At 36.3% G+C, this 16749-nt stretch overlaps 1 protein-coding gene across 1 annotated transcript in view; it reads right to left on the bottom strand.

Moving 5' to 3' along the window:
- Positions 1-16400, bottom strand: part of LOC137001982 (uncharacterized) — a 33453-nt gene extending 17053 nt beyond the window's left edge. Inside the window, exons 1-5 of the mRNA XM_067361378.1 lie at positions 16379-16400; positions 15808-15914; positions 15302-15584; positions 15003-15143; positions 10780-10784 (exon numbers count right to left, since the gene is read on the bottom strand). Coding sequence (XP_067217479.1) covers positions 10780-10784; positions 15003-15143; positions 15302-15584; positions 15808-15856 — 478 coding nt within the window. The 5' untranslated portion in view covers positions 15857-15914; positions 16379-16400. The remainder of the gene's footprint in view (positions 1-10779; positions 10785-15002; positions 15144-15301; positions 15585-15807; positions 15915-16378) is intronic.
- Between the last annotated feature and the right edge of the window lie 349 nt (positions 16401-16749).

Below are 16749 nucleotides of genomic sequence, written 5' to 3'. Positions count from 1 at the left end.
TTAAGTAGATTTTTTTTTTTTTTTTAAATTAAGCACTGTTAAGCAAATTATGTTATTTTATTTGTGTAATTTATGAATTGATATGTTCTCTGCACTTGTGTTAATATCTGTTTCTGTCTGGAACAGGTGCGGGTCAAAACCCATCTGTCAAGACGCTGGTCCACTTGCTGTCTGCCCCACCAGCCCAACGATTGTGCTGGAGAACCACAAGTCACAGGTACAGGATAATGTTCATAGTCAAGTCATCTTCATTTCTGTGGCACTTTATACAAAACAGCTTCACAGTAAAAAACATGAAATAGTCAACATGACCCTAGTTGAAGTGAAACACTAGGTGTGTGTTAGAAAAATACTAATATTTTAAAGTCTGTACATGCAAATGATTCCTCAAGCTTTAAAACACATCCAAAATTACAACATGTTGACTTTGAGCCCATATTGGACAGTTGGCAAATCTGTAATGTAACAAATTTAACATAACAGTATTTTCCAAAAACACACCTATTGTTTCACTTCAGAAGAAGTTTATTAATCAACTGAGGTCATGTGGATTACCGTCATGTTCACTTTGGTTTTTGACCTTCTTGCTTGAACACACAGAGATGGATTATTTTTCTAAATATCTCTGTTTGTATTCCACAGAAAAAGAGAATGTCATAAGAATGTCACAAGAAGAGATTTCCAAATGTGTCCAAAGAGGCTTTGAGGATTTGACGTGGGGAAAGTGAGACTTCTTGAAAGCAAAAAAGTTATATTTGTTTGAATATTGTAATTTTTTGAACATTGTAAAGTATGTTCCTTGCTGATTTTTATTCAAATGTTCACGTGTTATAGACAACAAATAAAAAAAATTTCAAATGTGACATGTAAATGTATTTTCTTGGGTTGAAATATATGTAGGGCAAAATATATTTTTAAATGCTATTGTAAAATATATTTTGAAAAATATACAAAACATGGCCAAAAAATACATTTTAGGAAAATATATTTATATGTGAAAATATATTTATAGCGAATATATTTTTTGGCCATTTTTGTATATTTTGAAATATATTTAAAAATATATTTGAAAATATTTTTTTTTACCGTATGGGTTAATTTATTGCACATTTATTGGAAAGTTTGAATTTATCATAAGTCCGAATGTGCGAATATAAAACCAACTTTACCGAAGTCGTGCCGTCGAACTGTTGTATAAACGCAATATCACACTCGTAGCCATGCGATATGGCTGTATATCAGCACGCAGTGATTACCTACGGATGAATCACAGCGTGCTGATATACAGCCATATCGCACGGCTACGAGTGTGATATTGCTCATATATCTATGGGTAAAAAAGAACATTGACAACACAAACGCCATGACTGTTTTGGATGTATTTTTTGGAGAGATGTTTTGTTTTCTTTTTTTCAGACATTTTTCAAAAAATATATATTTTTTTATTTATTTACCGGTACGTTGTAAAATTTTAATTGTTAAAGATTATGTTTGTTGTTCAATGTATTATATAATGAGTGTATTTTGTATTGTATTTTTGGAGGGTTTTTTTTCAGAGATTTTTTTTAAAATATAATTTTTAGTTTACCGTATGTTGTAACATTGTTTTTTAAAGATAATTTTTGTTGTTCAATTTAATATATTTCTTGCAGTTCAAAGCATCAAGTGTCTTGTATTTATCTTGTACTTACATTCATTCTTCATTTTTAATTTTTCTTAGATTGTTCCCTTAAATGAATGGTTGGGCTTACCTTGCATGAATTGCCCAGTTAGGACCAACATAAGATCCTTACAGAGCCCACTTTAAGCCCATATGGGCATTCACGGTTGAATCCTGGTGAAACCCACTTTAAACCCCTTTAGGCAGGTGGGGCCCAAATGGGTCTGACACAAATTGCCCGGTTAAGACCCACATAAGACCCTTACAGATCCCACTTAAAACCCACCTGGGCATCCATGGCTGGCCCCCATGTGGATCCCGGGTGCAAGCCCACTTTAAACCCCTTTAGGCAGATGGGGCCCAAATGGGTCTGTCATGAATTGCCCGGTTAAGACCCACATAAGACCCTTACAGATTCCACTTAAAACCCATCTGGGCACCCACGGCTGGTCCCCATGTGTATCCCGGGTGCAAGCCCACTTTAAACCCCTTCAGACTGGTGGGCCCCAAATGGGTTTGGCATGAATTGCCCAGTTAGGACCCACACAAGACCCTTACAGATCCCACTTAAAACCCATCTGGGCATCCATGGCTGGCCCCCATGTGGATCCCGGGTGTAAGCCCACTTTAAACCCCTTTGGGCAGGTGGGGCCCAAATGGGTTTGGCATGAATTGCCCAGTTAGGACCCATGCAGTACCCTTACAGGTCCCACTTTTAGTACGTCTGGGCTTCCACGGCTTGCCCCAATTTGGATCCCGGGTGCAAGCCCATAATGGGGCCCACATTTGCCGCCCATGAAGCCCTCATCTGGGCCCCACATGTCATTGCTGGCTGGGTATGGTACACTTATAATAAGTGTTTATATTCGGACTATTTCAGACCGGACTGGTAGGACTCGCCATAGACATACCATGAGACATACACGGAGAAAAGTAGCTCCGGCTAGAATGTTCCTCCGCAAGACGCGTGCAGTTCTGTTTATTAACCGCTAAAGGGCCAAAAATAGCAGACAGCAGCTTTAAATTACGATTATTTTGAGAAAATGAATTTTTATTTTTTATTCAAGTTGTCGTCACCATTTCTGAACAAACTTATGATTAGGTAAAACACAACAAGTTTGTGTTTTATCTTAAGGTTTTCATTCGGTTTAAAACATTAAACTATATGTGTAAACCAAAAATATAGGCCTAAAGAACAAAAGCATTATAGGCTCAAGCAGCGAGCAGGAAAAAACACTAGTAAAGCAGAGCGCGCCAGTTATCGTGCCGAACGTAACGTACATATAAGGTACACTAGAGTCGGAATATGGTTACCATGTTTATATTGTTTCACATTACAATGTTGAGGAAAAACAACAATATAATGTGTATGATTATATTACCATTATCTATCTCTCACACTCACTCACTGACTCACATACACACAAAAATGCTGAATTAAATAAATATTTTTTTATTTGTACGAATGTGTCATTTTTCATATCAGACCCCCGTCCCCACCCAAACCCCCGTCGCCGCCGAAATCTCACTCTGAACTCAGTTCAAAACTTGAGAGCCCTGAGGTCCTGGTTATGTGTAGTCAGGGAGTTATAGGGAAGTTTATTATTTATTTTAGTCTTTAAAGGTAAGTTATGGTTAAAACTGAGACAAAACATTTTTGTTTGTTGTGTTGACCTTTGCCAACTCCTAAAAGAGGGTTAGCATAACACTGCACATTGTCCCTTAATGGTTACCAAATGTTCTGTAAGAATATATTCATTAAAAATATATGTTATATTATGTGTTACTGACAACATTCAAAGAAATGAAGAACACTCACTTGGAACACAAATGTAGGTTGGTGTATCCTTTTCTGTTAATAAAATAATAACAGTTATACACACACTAATATGTACATAAATTCTATCACATAGTCTTCATAAATAAATAAATCACAAGCTTTCAATTACCGTATTTCAGCCTATAATTTTAATCAATAAGTCTGATTTATATGTAATGATACACAATAGTTACAGATTTTTAAATCCTGTATTTTTAAATTGTATTATTCTAAACGTACCTTTGGAATCAGCGACGCACAGTCCAGTAAGTGTTAGAAACACAATCACTCGGATGGCCATCCTGAAATAAGACACAACAACACATCACCTCATCTCAGCATATGAAGGAATCATTTTCAATTTCCATCAATACATTTTAATTGCCAACAAAGTTTGGCACTTATTCATCGAGGTTTTTTTTTTTTTTAATACAAGAAAATTATTCTTCATTGTGCAACAAAATTTGCCAAGGCAAATTACACTGCTTGACTTATTCGTAAAAAAGGAGTGAAAGTTTTTTTGATGCTTTGAGCTTATTGTGACTTCTCTGAATGTTGGATAAAGCAGGTATTACACGTGCGTAGGAACTGAGAGCTAATCAGACATAAATAACTCCTTCAAACTGTGAAAAAGAGCCAAATTCCAAATCAACACTCAGGACCCTAAATCAGAAGATCTTGTTATTTTGGAGTCAGCCAGTCCAGCTAAGCAGAGATTACAATTGTTTTTTTTTTTTTTTTTTTTTTTTAAACAAACATCTGAGTGACCTCCTAAACGCAGGACCAAAACTCCTCTCCAAGAAACACAGAGACTACCTTTACATATTAAAATGCATCACATCATTCCAAAACAATGCTAGACAGACTTAATCAAACTTAATCAGACTTATAATTCTATATAGGTGTTTTTTGTTTAATATGTGCATGAATGATTTCTCATTTCTTCAATTACTGTATGAAGATGTTATGTAGATCTGGTCAGTAATCTAATAAAACATGTGAAGTTTGTGGCAGATCGGACATTGGATACCGAGTTACAAAAACAAATATGATGTTGATCTGATTAAAGCTCTAGGAGGAGTTTGGTAAAGTACAACATCTGGAAATGGCAAAAACTGCCGTAATTTTGCAGAGAAAACTCAAAATCTCTCACTTCCTGTTGGGTTTACAGATTTTGAACCTGGGGCTTTTTTGTAGGTATTGGGCTGTTACACGTGTCTACCGAATTTCATAACTTTACCGAAGGGCGCTTAAAGGGATAGTTCACCCAAAAATGAAAATTTGATGCTTCTCTGCTTACCCCCAGCGTGTCCAAGTTGTAGGTGACTGTGTTTCTTCAGAGCCGTTGACTGCTGTTGTCAGCGCGATCAGACCACACTAACCGAGTGCTGAACACAGTTGGACATAGTGGTGTTTTAGAGGTAAAAAATGATATGAAAAATTATTCTCACACAAACCGATCGTTTCCTGTCTTAGAACATCAATGTGTCATCATGAGCCGCAGGGTTTAATTTGGATTTGTCTATGCAAGTTTTTTCAACTCTTATTGATCCCATTCACTCGCATTATTTGACTGACTGATGGCAACAGTTGCAGTTAAAAATGAACTATCCCTTTTATTTAAATTTTGTAGGTGGCACTATCGAGCCATTTTACCACACCTAATTCTAAAAACCAGAAGTAAATTTTCACCACTTCCAATGCGTGTGCAAAGTTTCATGAGTTTTTGAGCATGTTTAGGCCCTCAAAAATGTGATTCATCTCAGAAAAAAAAAAAATAATAATTGGCAGAGCAATTACAATAGAGTCCTCACACCATTGGTGCTCGGGCCTTAAACAGTCAATTTAGTGATATAATATAACGGAGTATATTCACTCCATTTGATAGACTAAACAATTACCACCTAATGAAACACACTGTGCAATAAGTAACTGTGATGTTTTTTAATGTAATTTAATCTAGCTGCTCTTAATTATCAAAAAACTCACTTGGTTTATTTATTTTTGAAGTACAAACATGAGATTTACTCTGATATAATGGTTTTGTGAAAGGAAACATAAGAGCTGTGTTACAAGTGTGATTGGTGTAGAGTTTTGTGCCAAGAGTTTTGCAAATTTATCACTAGTGAAAATAATACTTGATTTTAAAACTGTATTCAATAAATTAAATTTTTATTTTCAATTCCAATTGTAACATTACCCTGGTGTAGAGAGTGCATAAACATTCAACTCACCTGAAATTCATCAATGTATCAACCTCACAGAAGACTTTTAACCAAAAATGTGCTATTAAACATAGATATGAATATTAATACATACCAGCAGTCTGTGAAGAGGGTCTAGTTGAATAATATTGTGCTCAGAAATGATGCTCTATTTATTGTTGAATTAAGGCCCTTCCAACCAAATGAGTCTTATCTGATATCTGATTAAATTAACCTATTACAAAAGAGTCCCTTTGTTTAGGCCTTTATTCTGATGAAATAATAAATGAGAATGATTAGTCCACGCATAGACTAATCTAGGGTTGCCACCTTCAATACAGAAAAATAAGGGATGCCACGATGACCACAGTCCCGATGGCATGCCAGTGGTGGTATATCATAACTTAAAACATATTTTCATAAAAATATTAAGATTGATACCAATGGACATTATAATAAGATATCTGCTATTGAACTCAGTGTGAACAGATGCAGTCTCTCACTATCACAACTTAAGTGGTCATATTGAATACACAGCTATGACAATAATAAACATAGGCCAACAAAGTGTGACTAAGACCACAATGAATAAGCTTTTGGAGGAACTTGTGAGATGTGAACCATATTTTATTAACTTAATAAATTAACAGATCCATAACTTAGTAATTATAAATTGAACAAATTGTAAATTGTCATTTTATGTGAACAAAGATTTTGGCTAAAATATTTGTCATTGTTTGCAGTAACACCATCCAAATAGTGAAACCACACCTAAATAACTGGAAATGACATATCTACAAACATTTCTTATTTAAGTAAAACACAGCAACATTTTTATTATTGGCAAGTAAATATATTTATGTATTTATTTATTCCATTTTTATATTGTCTATTGTTAATTCTATAGTATTGAATGATGCAATTATTTAAATTGGTTAAGCATAACAAATAGTTGTTTATTTTATTCACATAGGTAGCCTACTATATTTTGATTAAATATGTGTTAAATATATATCTCTTATCTCTTATTAAAGTAATGCTTATGTGTCTGACTGTACAACTTAACCTCAATAAACAAATCCTACCATAACATGATTAATGTACATTATTATCATTATTTCTTAATAGGCAGCATATGAAATCTAACGTTATCAATCAAAAATTTGAGGTGATAAAAAAAATAAAACATTACACTATCTGCCTCAGGAGAGAACCGGCGAGGCGGCGTCCCGCCCTCCTCTGACTCTGATTGGCCATGATTCACGGCCCGTGAACCTGAAGCAAACCAATCAAACCATGATGGCAGCGAGTATTACCCAATCAGGGGCAGAATCAGGACGTGTCTTCACACATTGCGGGTGGGATGATTTGCATGGGATGCTGCATCATATGGACCTATGTAAAATACGGGACAAATCGCATCCCGTATTGATTTGATACGGGGCGCGTCATTTTGGCTGTAAATACTTGACGATTCCGTATTTCACGAGACGGGTGGCAACCCTAGACTAATCATCCATGTGGGGAAGAATGATATTCGGAAGGAGCAGTCAGAACTCCTTAAAAGGGATTTCAATTAACTTTTTGAAATGCTTAAAAGACTAAAAGTTCAGTCGTTCATCAGTGGAACAGTCCCAGCAAGAGGAACAAATAGATTTACATGGTTGCTTGGGCTTAACACATGGCTGCAAAAAACCTGCAACTTAAAGGGACTGAATTTTATTGACAACTTCAAAGTCTTTTCTGGAGTCAGAGACAAATGTTCACACATGACGGCCTGCACCCAAACAAACTGGGCTCAAGAGTGCTAAAGGACAATATCTACTTCTGCCTCCATCATCTTACAGCAGTGTATGCAAATCCACTCAATCTGAATGGCAAAACACACCTGGACAGAATATAACTGACCACACAACTTCATTCCAGCCACAACAACCACGGCTCACGGACACAATCCTGACTAAGCCCTGCCCACAGAGCTCACCAAGAGACAGTGACGTGTTAGAACCGCTCCAAGATTCAGCACCCAAGGAAGACTTTCGGGAAAACAACCAGGGAAGGCAGGACAACATATTACAGCCTCCGGTAACACCAGAGCAACAGCCCCTCTCACCGGACACGTTATCCCTCTCTCCAGCATCCCCTCTTCTGTGCTTCTCAGAGAAAATGGAGGAACTGGTGTATGCTGGAACCAAACTCTCCCACTCTTTTGCTGCGAGCCCCCAGATATCAACAAAAAAGCGTCAAGCCCCGAAACCACCAAAGCCTGTGGGCCCAGCTCGCCCTCCCCCTCCTCCTGCGAGAGCTCTTCGACCCCTGCCACAACACCAGGGCCCTCACCCTCCTCCATCTGTTCTAGGTGAACCAAAAACAACCGATAACAGCTCTCTATAATGTGTCGGGTCCCCGCTATGATAACAGTGACTTTATCAAATGTTTACAGAACAAGCGGGAACCCAGTGTGCCTGTTGCTTTCTCTATTTCTGTTTTATTACGTGATAGAAAGCCTGAGGCCTTCTCAAACCGTTTGGCAAACCCATTTAATCTGCTACCTATTACACGTCAAACTAAGATTACTGTAGAGACAGAAAGCAAGACTGTTAAGTTAGCACTTTTAACATCAGGTCACTTAAAAATAAATCACTTTTAGTCAATGACGTTATAACCACAAACAACCTAGATTTTATTCTTCTAAATGAAACATGGCTTGAAGACAGTTGCAGTTCAACAATCCTGAATGAAACAGCCCCTCCTAACTTTACTTTTATGAGTGTCTGCAGAGCTGTTAGGAGAGGTGGAGGTGTAGCTGCTCTATTTAAAGATGTCTATCAATGCAAGCAAGTGTCATTTAGTGATTACTTTCAAATACTTGGGTATTGTGTTAAAAGGTGCTCCTCGCATTCTACTTATAGTAATGTACAGGCCTCAAATACTCTCCAGCCTTTGTGGAGGACTTTACAGAACTGTTATCAGCAATTTCCTCAGAGTTTGACTGTTTTACTGTTACTGGGGACTTTAACATCCACATAGAAAATGCAGAATTCAATATGGCAAAAGAAATCATAACTGTTTTGATTACTTTTGATCTGACTCAACATGTACATGGACCCACACACAATCGTGGACACACTCTAGATTTAATTATTAGTAAGGGTCTAAACATTTCATCCATTGTCATTAAGGATGTAGCACTATCTGATCATTTCTGTATTTTCATTGATATATTGATCTCTCCGACTGTTGAAGTTAGATCTATATTGGTCAAAAAGTGATGCTTAAATGAGAATACTAGTGTATTGTTTATGAAGGCTATATCTTTAAAACCAAGCATATCTGCAGACTTTGTTGATTTTCTCCTTGATTCTTTTAACTCAAAAGTACAGAATGTTATTGATAACATTGCTCCTGTGAAAGTCAGGAAGAAGAGTGGCAGACAAAAAGCACCTTGGAGAAACTCAGCTGTAGTGCAAAATATGAAGAGACAATGCAGAAAAGCTGAGCGCATGTGGCGAAAGACAAAACTTGAAATCCACTATAACATCTATAAAGATATCCTTCATGCTTTCAATGTGGAACTAGGCAAAGCTAGACAGACCTTCTTCTCAAATATCATAAACAGAAACTTAAACAACACCCGCACTGTTTTTGCTACTGTAGAGAGACTAACAAACCCACCAAGTCAGATTCCCAGTGAAATGCTCTCAGACAGCAAATGCTGTGAGTTTGCTTCCTTCTTCTCTGAGAAAATTAATAATATCAGAAAGGATATCACATCCTTGAGCTGCACTGGGTAAAACAGATCAGATCACAACCTCAGAAAGTAGCTATTATGTCTGTTTTTGAAGCAATTGATGGTAACATTTTGGAAGAAACAGTACAGCACCTTAAAAAATCAACCTGCGCCCTTGACACACTTCCCACATCTTTTTTTTTTTTCAAAAGCGTGTTTAACTGTTTAGAAGCAGATCTCCTAGAAGTGGTAAACGCCTCATTTCTCTCTGGGACTTTTCCAAAATCCCTGAAAACTGCAGTTGTTAAGCCCCTCCTGAAAAAGAGCAATCTGGATAACACCATATTGAGCAACTACAGGCCAATCTCAAATCTTCCTTTCATAGGCAAGATCATTGAAAAAGTTGTTTTCAATCAGCTGAACAAATTCTTAAGCTTGAATGGATACTTTGACAACTTTCAATATGGTTGTGACCACACCACAGCACAGAGACAGCACTCATAAAGATAATAAATGATATTTGCCTAAACACTGATTCAGGTAAATTATCAGTGCTGGTTCTACTCGATCTCAGTGCTGCGTTTGACACTGTCGATCACAACGTACTTCTTGACAGGCTGGAAAACTGGGTTGGGCTTTCTGGGATGGTCCTTAAATGGTTCAGGTCATACTTAGAAGGGAGAGGTTATTATGTGAGTATCGGTGACCATAAGTCTGAGTGGACATCCATGACATGCGGAGTCCCTCAAGGTTCAATACTTGCACCCCTCCTGTTCAACCTATATATGCTGCCACTGAGCCAAATAATGAGGAAAAAAAAACAAATTGCACATCACAGCTATGCAGATGACGCCCAGATTTACCTAGCCCTATCACCTAACGACTACAGCCCCATTGACTCCCTGTGCCAGTGCATTGATGAAATTAAAAATTGCATGTGCCTAAACTTTCTTCAGTTAAACAAAGACAAAACTGAAGTCATTGCGTTTGGAAACAAAGATGAAGTTCTCAAGGTGAACGCATACCTTCACTCCAGGGGTCAAACAACTAAAAATCAAGTCAGGAATCTTGGTGTGACACTAGAGTCAGACCTTAGTTTCAGTAGTCATGTCAAAGCAATAACTAAATCAGCATACTATCATCTCAAAAATATTGCAAGAATTAGATGCTTTGTCTCCAGTCAAGACTTAAAGAAACTTGTTTATGCTTTCATCACCAGCAGGGTGGATTATTGTAATGGGCTCCTCACTGGTCTTCCCAAAAAGACCATAAGACAGTTGCAGCTCGTACAGAACATTGCTGCCAGGATTCTGAGCAGAACCAGTCCTCAGGCTTCCAGTTGCATTTAGAATTGATTTTAAAGTACTGCTTCTTGTTTATAAATCACTCAATGGCCTAGGACCTCAATACATGGCAGATATGCTCATAGAACCAAGGGTTCACTCAAAGCAGGGAGAGTTTGCTTTTAGCTGTTACACCAGCCGCAGCTGGAACCAGCTTCCAGAAGAGATCAGGTGTGCTCCAACAGTAGCCACATCCAAATCAAGACTCAAAACACATCTTTTTACCTATGCATTTGCTGATTGAGCACTGTACTATGCCCAAACTGTTTATACTTTATTTTATACACACTATCTTTTTATCCTTTCAACTCTTCTTATTTATTTTATTTATTTATTTATTTTTTTCATTTTTAATGCATTTTATATATTTTATGTATCTCTTTTATTTTCTGACTTTTAATGCATTTTATATATTGCTGTCTGGTTGAAAGAGCTGGGAGAATTAGGAAATAAGTTTTTTCTTTTATTCTTTTTTTCTTTTTTTCTTTTTTTTTTTCTTTTTTTGTTGTTATCCCTGGATGCAGTTCTGTGACAAATATTTATTTATATATTTATATATTTATTTATTTATTTTTGGTTATCCCTGGATGCAGCTCTGTATAGAGTTAGTTCAGGAAGATTTGTGTGCAGAGTTAGTCCAGGAAGATTTGTCTGGAAGGGTAATGTTTAAACTCACAGCTACCTGACAAATAAAAACAGTTATCCCTCTGTATGAGGAAGATTAATTTAGATCCACTCTGATGGACAACAAAAAACTTCTAATTTTTTTTTTTCCCAACTCTTCCATCTAGATAGCGAAATTCTCTTTTTTTACTGTTATATCTATTTCATATGTGTTCCATTATTATTATGTATTTGGTTCTTCTTTATGTAAAGCACTCTGAATTACCATTGTGTATGAAATGTGCTATACAAATAAAATTGCCTTGCCTTATATAAATGTACCCTAGAAAAAAAACATTACTGGTGTGCTTCTTGAGACAAAACAGTTACACTGACACATGTATGTCAGTGCAGGTTTCTTTTGTTTAAAAAAAAGAAAAGCTCAAACATGCATTTTAGTCTAGGGTTACCTTAAGCCTTGTCTGTGAAACTGGGGGTTAGTCCAATGCCCTTAGCTTAACTGACAAATGAAATGTGAATTTTGCACAAAAATATGGCTTAACTTCGCCCCCTGCTGGCAAACAGGTGAAAGTAAAATCAGTGTAATTACTGACTGTTCAAAAGGCATGAAGTAAAATATTTTTCTGTTATTATATTCATAGAGTGTGGCGATTTTTAAAAAACGTTCAAAAGCTTGGGGTCTGTAAGATGTTTTCATGTTTCTGAAAAAGGTCTCCTCTGCTCACCAAGGCTGCATTTATTTGATCAAAAATACAGTAAGAACTTTGTAAAATATTATTACAATGTACAATAGCTGTTTTCTATGTGCAGGCATGAAAACGGGTCAGGGCTGAAAAAGGTGAGAAGGATATAACCTGCTATAGCATGCTCCCCCGTAAGAAAAATTTAAATATTCCATACTTTAAAGCATCAATCTGATGCAGTTTGAGATGCTTTTTTTGCCAACCTGGGGACAGCTGGAGAAACTTAACTTCAGCCATGAGTCAAAACTTATTATGGCCTCCTTACAACCTAGTGCTATGATTGGTCGAACTCTTCTTCTTTTGCTGTTGCTTGATTTGAGGACTGCGCATGCACAGAGGCGTCACCAGGTTTTTGTGTAGTTTAGAGTGACAAATCGCACCAGCGTACTTTGAAGTCAAAATGCGTATGCGCTATGCAAATTGCATACAGGTTGGCAGGTCTGCTTACTGATAGAACGGTGGACCACTTTACCTTCTGCCTTGTCAGTCCCCTCAACTCAAAATCTACTTCCTCAAAAACGGTAGCGTTAGCTAATAATTTTCCACCAGAGCTTTAGCTAGCTGGCTAACGTTGCGTTCTCTCCTGCTGTGTTCAGTGACTCAATTCATCAAGCTGTAGCTAACGTTAGCTAAGTCTATGTCAACAGAGCTCCTTTGTAACTTAACTTAGATATACCAGAAAATATTAAAATTATTTAAACCATCCAAGGCCGGATTGGGACTCAATTTCAGCCCTGCAGTTTCATGCCTTAGACCGGCCTACTTTAATTCATGACACTTTAAATACCCATGATAGTACAAATGATAGTACAATAATAATGTTTTTATAATGTGAACCATTGATTAATTCTCTAGCAATCTAGTGGCTGTAGTTAAAAATACATGTTATTTTAATTTAAATTGAATTAAGTGTTTGCTTTCCAGTAGATGGCAGTAATCCTCCACTAAACCCAGGCACATTTTTCATGTCTATCACTATGAATGAAATTTAGAAATGTAGATCTTTATTAAAGTGAATTTAGCATAAAATTGTGCTATTTTATATAAACGTATATACTTAAATTATTACAAATTGGGGCAAATAAATAAAACAAAATATCATAAATCCTACAAAATTGCACAACTTTACAGTAAAATATCACAGTAGGCTATTACGTTTGTTTAAAAAAAAAAAGTTACATGTTACAAAACCACATTTTACTCTCTGGTTAAGCTAGTTGGACAGAAAAGTTAATATTGTTGGCCAATGTGTAATAGCATAGCAAGCAACATAACATAAGAGATAGGCCATATTTTATTATTTGTCTATTATTATTACGATATGAGTAAGCTGCATACATGCATTTATCTTTTGCATGTTTCCCCCCCATTTTTATTTGTTTACGTTACGTAAATCAGCCTCCGATGGCTTAGACCTTTTGCCTTACCATAATTTAGCATTGATTTAGAACTTGTCCCGCTGTCCCTACAGACGTCACCTCATCCCTTCTTCTCGTATACTTTCGAGTGAGTTGTTTTCTCCGGGCACGCGCACCTGTTCGCAGTTCACTGAATATGAATACTGTTATTTACCAAGAAGTGCCAACAACATCGATTTGGCTTTGATATTACTTCCTGTTGCTCAAACTGATGCTAATTCAGTGCTGTCATGGAACAGTTATTAATCAGATCATTGGGATTCAACACTGTAAATGAGGCAGGACCACAAACAGCTGCATAGTCTGATCTCATTTGAGATGAAAGAGCAGTGAACTAAAGGCATTTAACTTCACACATTAGCTTCATGAGTCCATTTCATATCTGTCTGAGGGCGTACATTTTTTATAGTGTTGTGTTATACATTTATGCCTGTATATTTTGTGTTGTATTCAGATGTATTTTTTGTACTCTGTTCTCTCATCTTCCTCCATCATAAGAGGTGCTCTGACTGACCAGCTGTATTCAGTCAGTTGATGTTGGAGGCGATTGGATTGTTCTTTCTTGTTTTGGGGAAAGTAAGAGGAGGGAGCCATTTTTGTTTGTAATACTGTAATACTTTGTTTGTATTATTATAATTTTTTTTTTTAAATGGTTAAACAGGGAGAGAGGGAAGGTTTATGTAATTTATTTTTTCTAGATTATCTTTCTCCAGGTAATTTAGAGAGATTTCTGGATTAGATCGATTGTTTTGTTTGTTATTTTGTCCAGACTCTTCCCTGAAGCTATCACACACATTTTCATTATTATTCTTTTGGATATTTATTTTTCTGTCATGGTTATTGTTTTTTTTTTCTCTTTTTTTTACTCTCTATAACAGAAAAATAAAAGTTAATATTGGTTGAATTGGTGGTTGTGTTGTTGATTCTGGGACAGAAGGTTGGACATCCTCGTTCTATCCATTTTTTTTTTTCTCTATGAAAAATATAATTCTTCTTTACTTTGTTACCAGCTCCTCAACTCTAGATGGGTAGATATGTAACACTACACCTCCTCCTCCTCATTGTAAATATCTAAATGAGCCTTTTTGATCCAGAAACATGAAATACAACATGCAATGCTGAAGTAATTTATTCATATAGAAAGCAAAGATAAACAAAGATAGGTGCTTTTTAAAAAACATTTAATTCCTTTACTGAATGTGCACTGAAACTTATATTTTATCTTAAGAATAAAAGGTGCACAGGTAAAATGAAAACAATGAAATAGCACAATATTAGTAGTGCTCAGAAAACAGTATTTTGGTATTTTGCTTATAGAATCAGTGGACTGTGGTGTAACATCATCTTATTCCACTTAATCTGGCAATGAAAACAGAACAAACAATTATTAAGGGAACGTACACATAGTATAAATAGTACATACAGTACAAATGTCACACCATGTCTCTCTCCTTTTATCACTCACCTGCAAACACCTCAACCTCACACAGTGTGAGATAGTCATTGCGACCAGGTATAAAGATGTTGACATATCGCCCCTTAATAGGATAAAACTTAAATGTTCGTGTCTCTCCAAGTGGGATGGACACAACAGTCGCAGCCCTGTGAAGAAACACAGTAACAGAGAAATAGAGAGGTGTGTATTAAAACATCATGAAGCATCTTAAAGCTTCTGTCAAAGTATTTATTCAAAGTAATTTTATCTTATTTACTCATTTTCTAACCTTTTGTGTAAGTATTAAGAGAGAAACAATACTTACAGCTCATTATTGTTGCCATCATTTAGCAAGCAGTTGCCAATACGGATCTGAGCACCATTTATTCTCTCTGCACAACAATCTCCACGATTAGTGATGCTAACCCTGGTTATCCTGTAGACATCCAGCAAGTCAACTCTCCACCAGGGGTCCCAGTCCGCTTTAGTATGACTGCATGACCCACTTGTGTAAATTGAATTTCTGTTGCCATCGACAGCATTTTTAGCAGCTGTTAAATGATCATATGTGGAAGACTGGACAGCTGTTCCTCCAAAAGCAAGATTTCCTGTTTAACATAAAATAATAAACAATAATGTTTTTTTTTTTTTACTGTAATGTGCTAAAGTATAATCCCAATATAATGGGCAAAATAATGCTAAGCTATAAAATCCAAGTGTTTATTACAGTTTTCTGTCACAGTAATAACAACTGTCACGTCCTGAGAGTATTTTATTTGTGATTGTTCTATGTGCTTTATGGTGTGTTTTTCCCCTCATGTCTACTGCTACCATTCTCATGGAGGTGATTGGGTTGACCTGTTGCTGATTTTCTGCCCATTCACCTCAGCTCCACTGATTGGCTGCAGCCTGGGGAAAGCCAGCATATAAAGCCAGCACTGCCTCACAGCAAGATAAGAGGAAGAGGGTTGCAGAGGGTAACATGACACATGGATTTTTTCCTTCTTGCTACAGATAACTGTATTGTGTTCTGTTGCTGACAAGCGCTAACCATTGGTGATATTGTGAATTTAGTTGAAAACTTAGATTTTGTTCAAAATTTAGATTTTATTTTAATGAAACCCATAGGGATTCAATCACCCATTTTTGATTGAAACTGCTTTTCTCCCATTATTTCTCCTATTATTATTTATTTTAGTCTTTAAAGGTAAGTTATGGTTAAAACTGAGACAAAACATTTTTGTTTGTTGTGTTGACCTTTGCCAACTCCTAAAAGAGGGTTAGCATAACACTGCAGATTGTCCCTTAATGGTTACCAAATGTTCTGTAAGAATATATTCATTAAAAATATATGTTATATTATGTGCTACTGACAACATTCAAAGAAATGAAGAACACTCACTTGGAACACAAATGTAGGTTGGTGTATCCTTTTCTGTTAATAAAATAATAACAGTTATACACACACTAATATGTACATAAATTCTATCACATAGTCTTCATAAATAAATAAATCACAAGCTTTCAATTACAGTACTTCAGCCTATAATTTTAATCAATAAGTCTGATTTATATGTAATGATACACAATAGTTACAGATTTTTAAATCCTGTATTTTTTTAATTGTATTATTCTAAACGTACCTCTGTGATGAGCGACGCACAGTCCAGTAAGTGTTAGAAACACAATCACTCGGATGGCCATCCTGAAATAAGACACAACAACACATCACCTCATCTCAGCATATGAAGGAATCATTTTCAATTTCTATCA

This window comes from Chanodichthys erythropterus, chromosome 15 (assembly GCF_024489055.1).
Source record: "Chanodichthys erythropterus isolate Z2021 chromosome 15, ASM2448905v1, whole genome shotgun sequence".
In the NCBI taxonomy this organism is placed as follows: domain Eukaryota; kingdom Metazoa; phylum Chordata; class Actinopteri; order Cypriniformes; family Xenocyprididae; genus Chanodichthys; species Chanodichthys erythropterus.
Note: the sequence above shows the minus strand (reverse complement) of the source record. Positions and strands in the feature narration are given on the sequence as shown.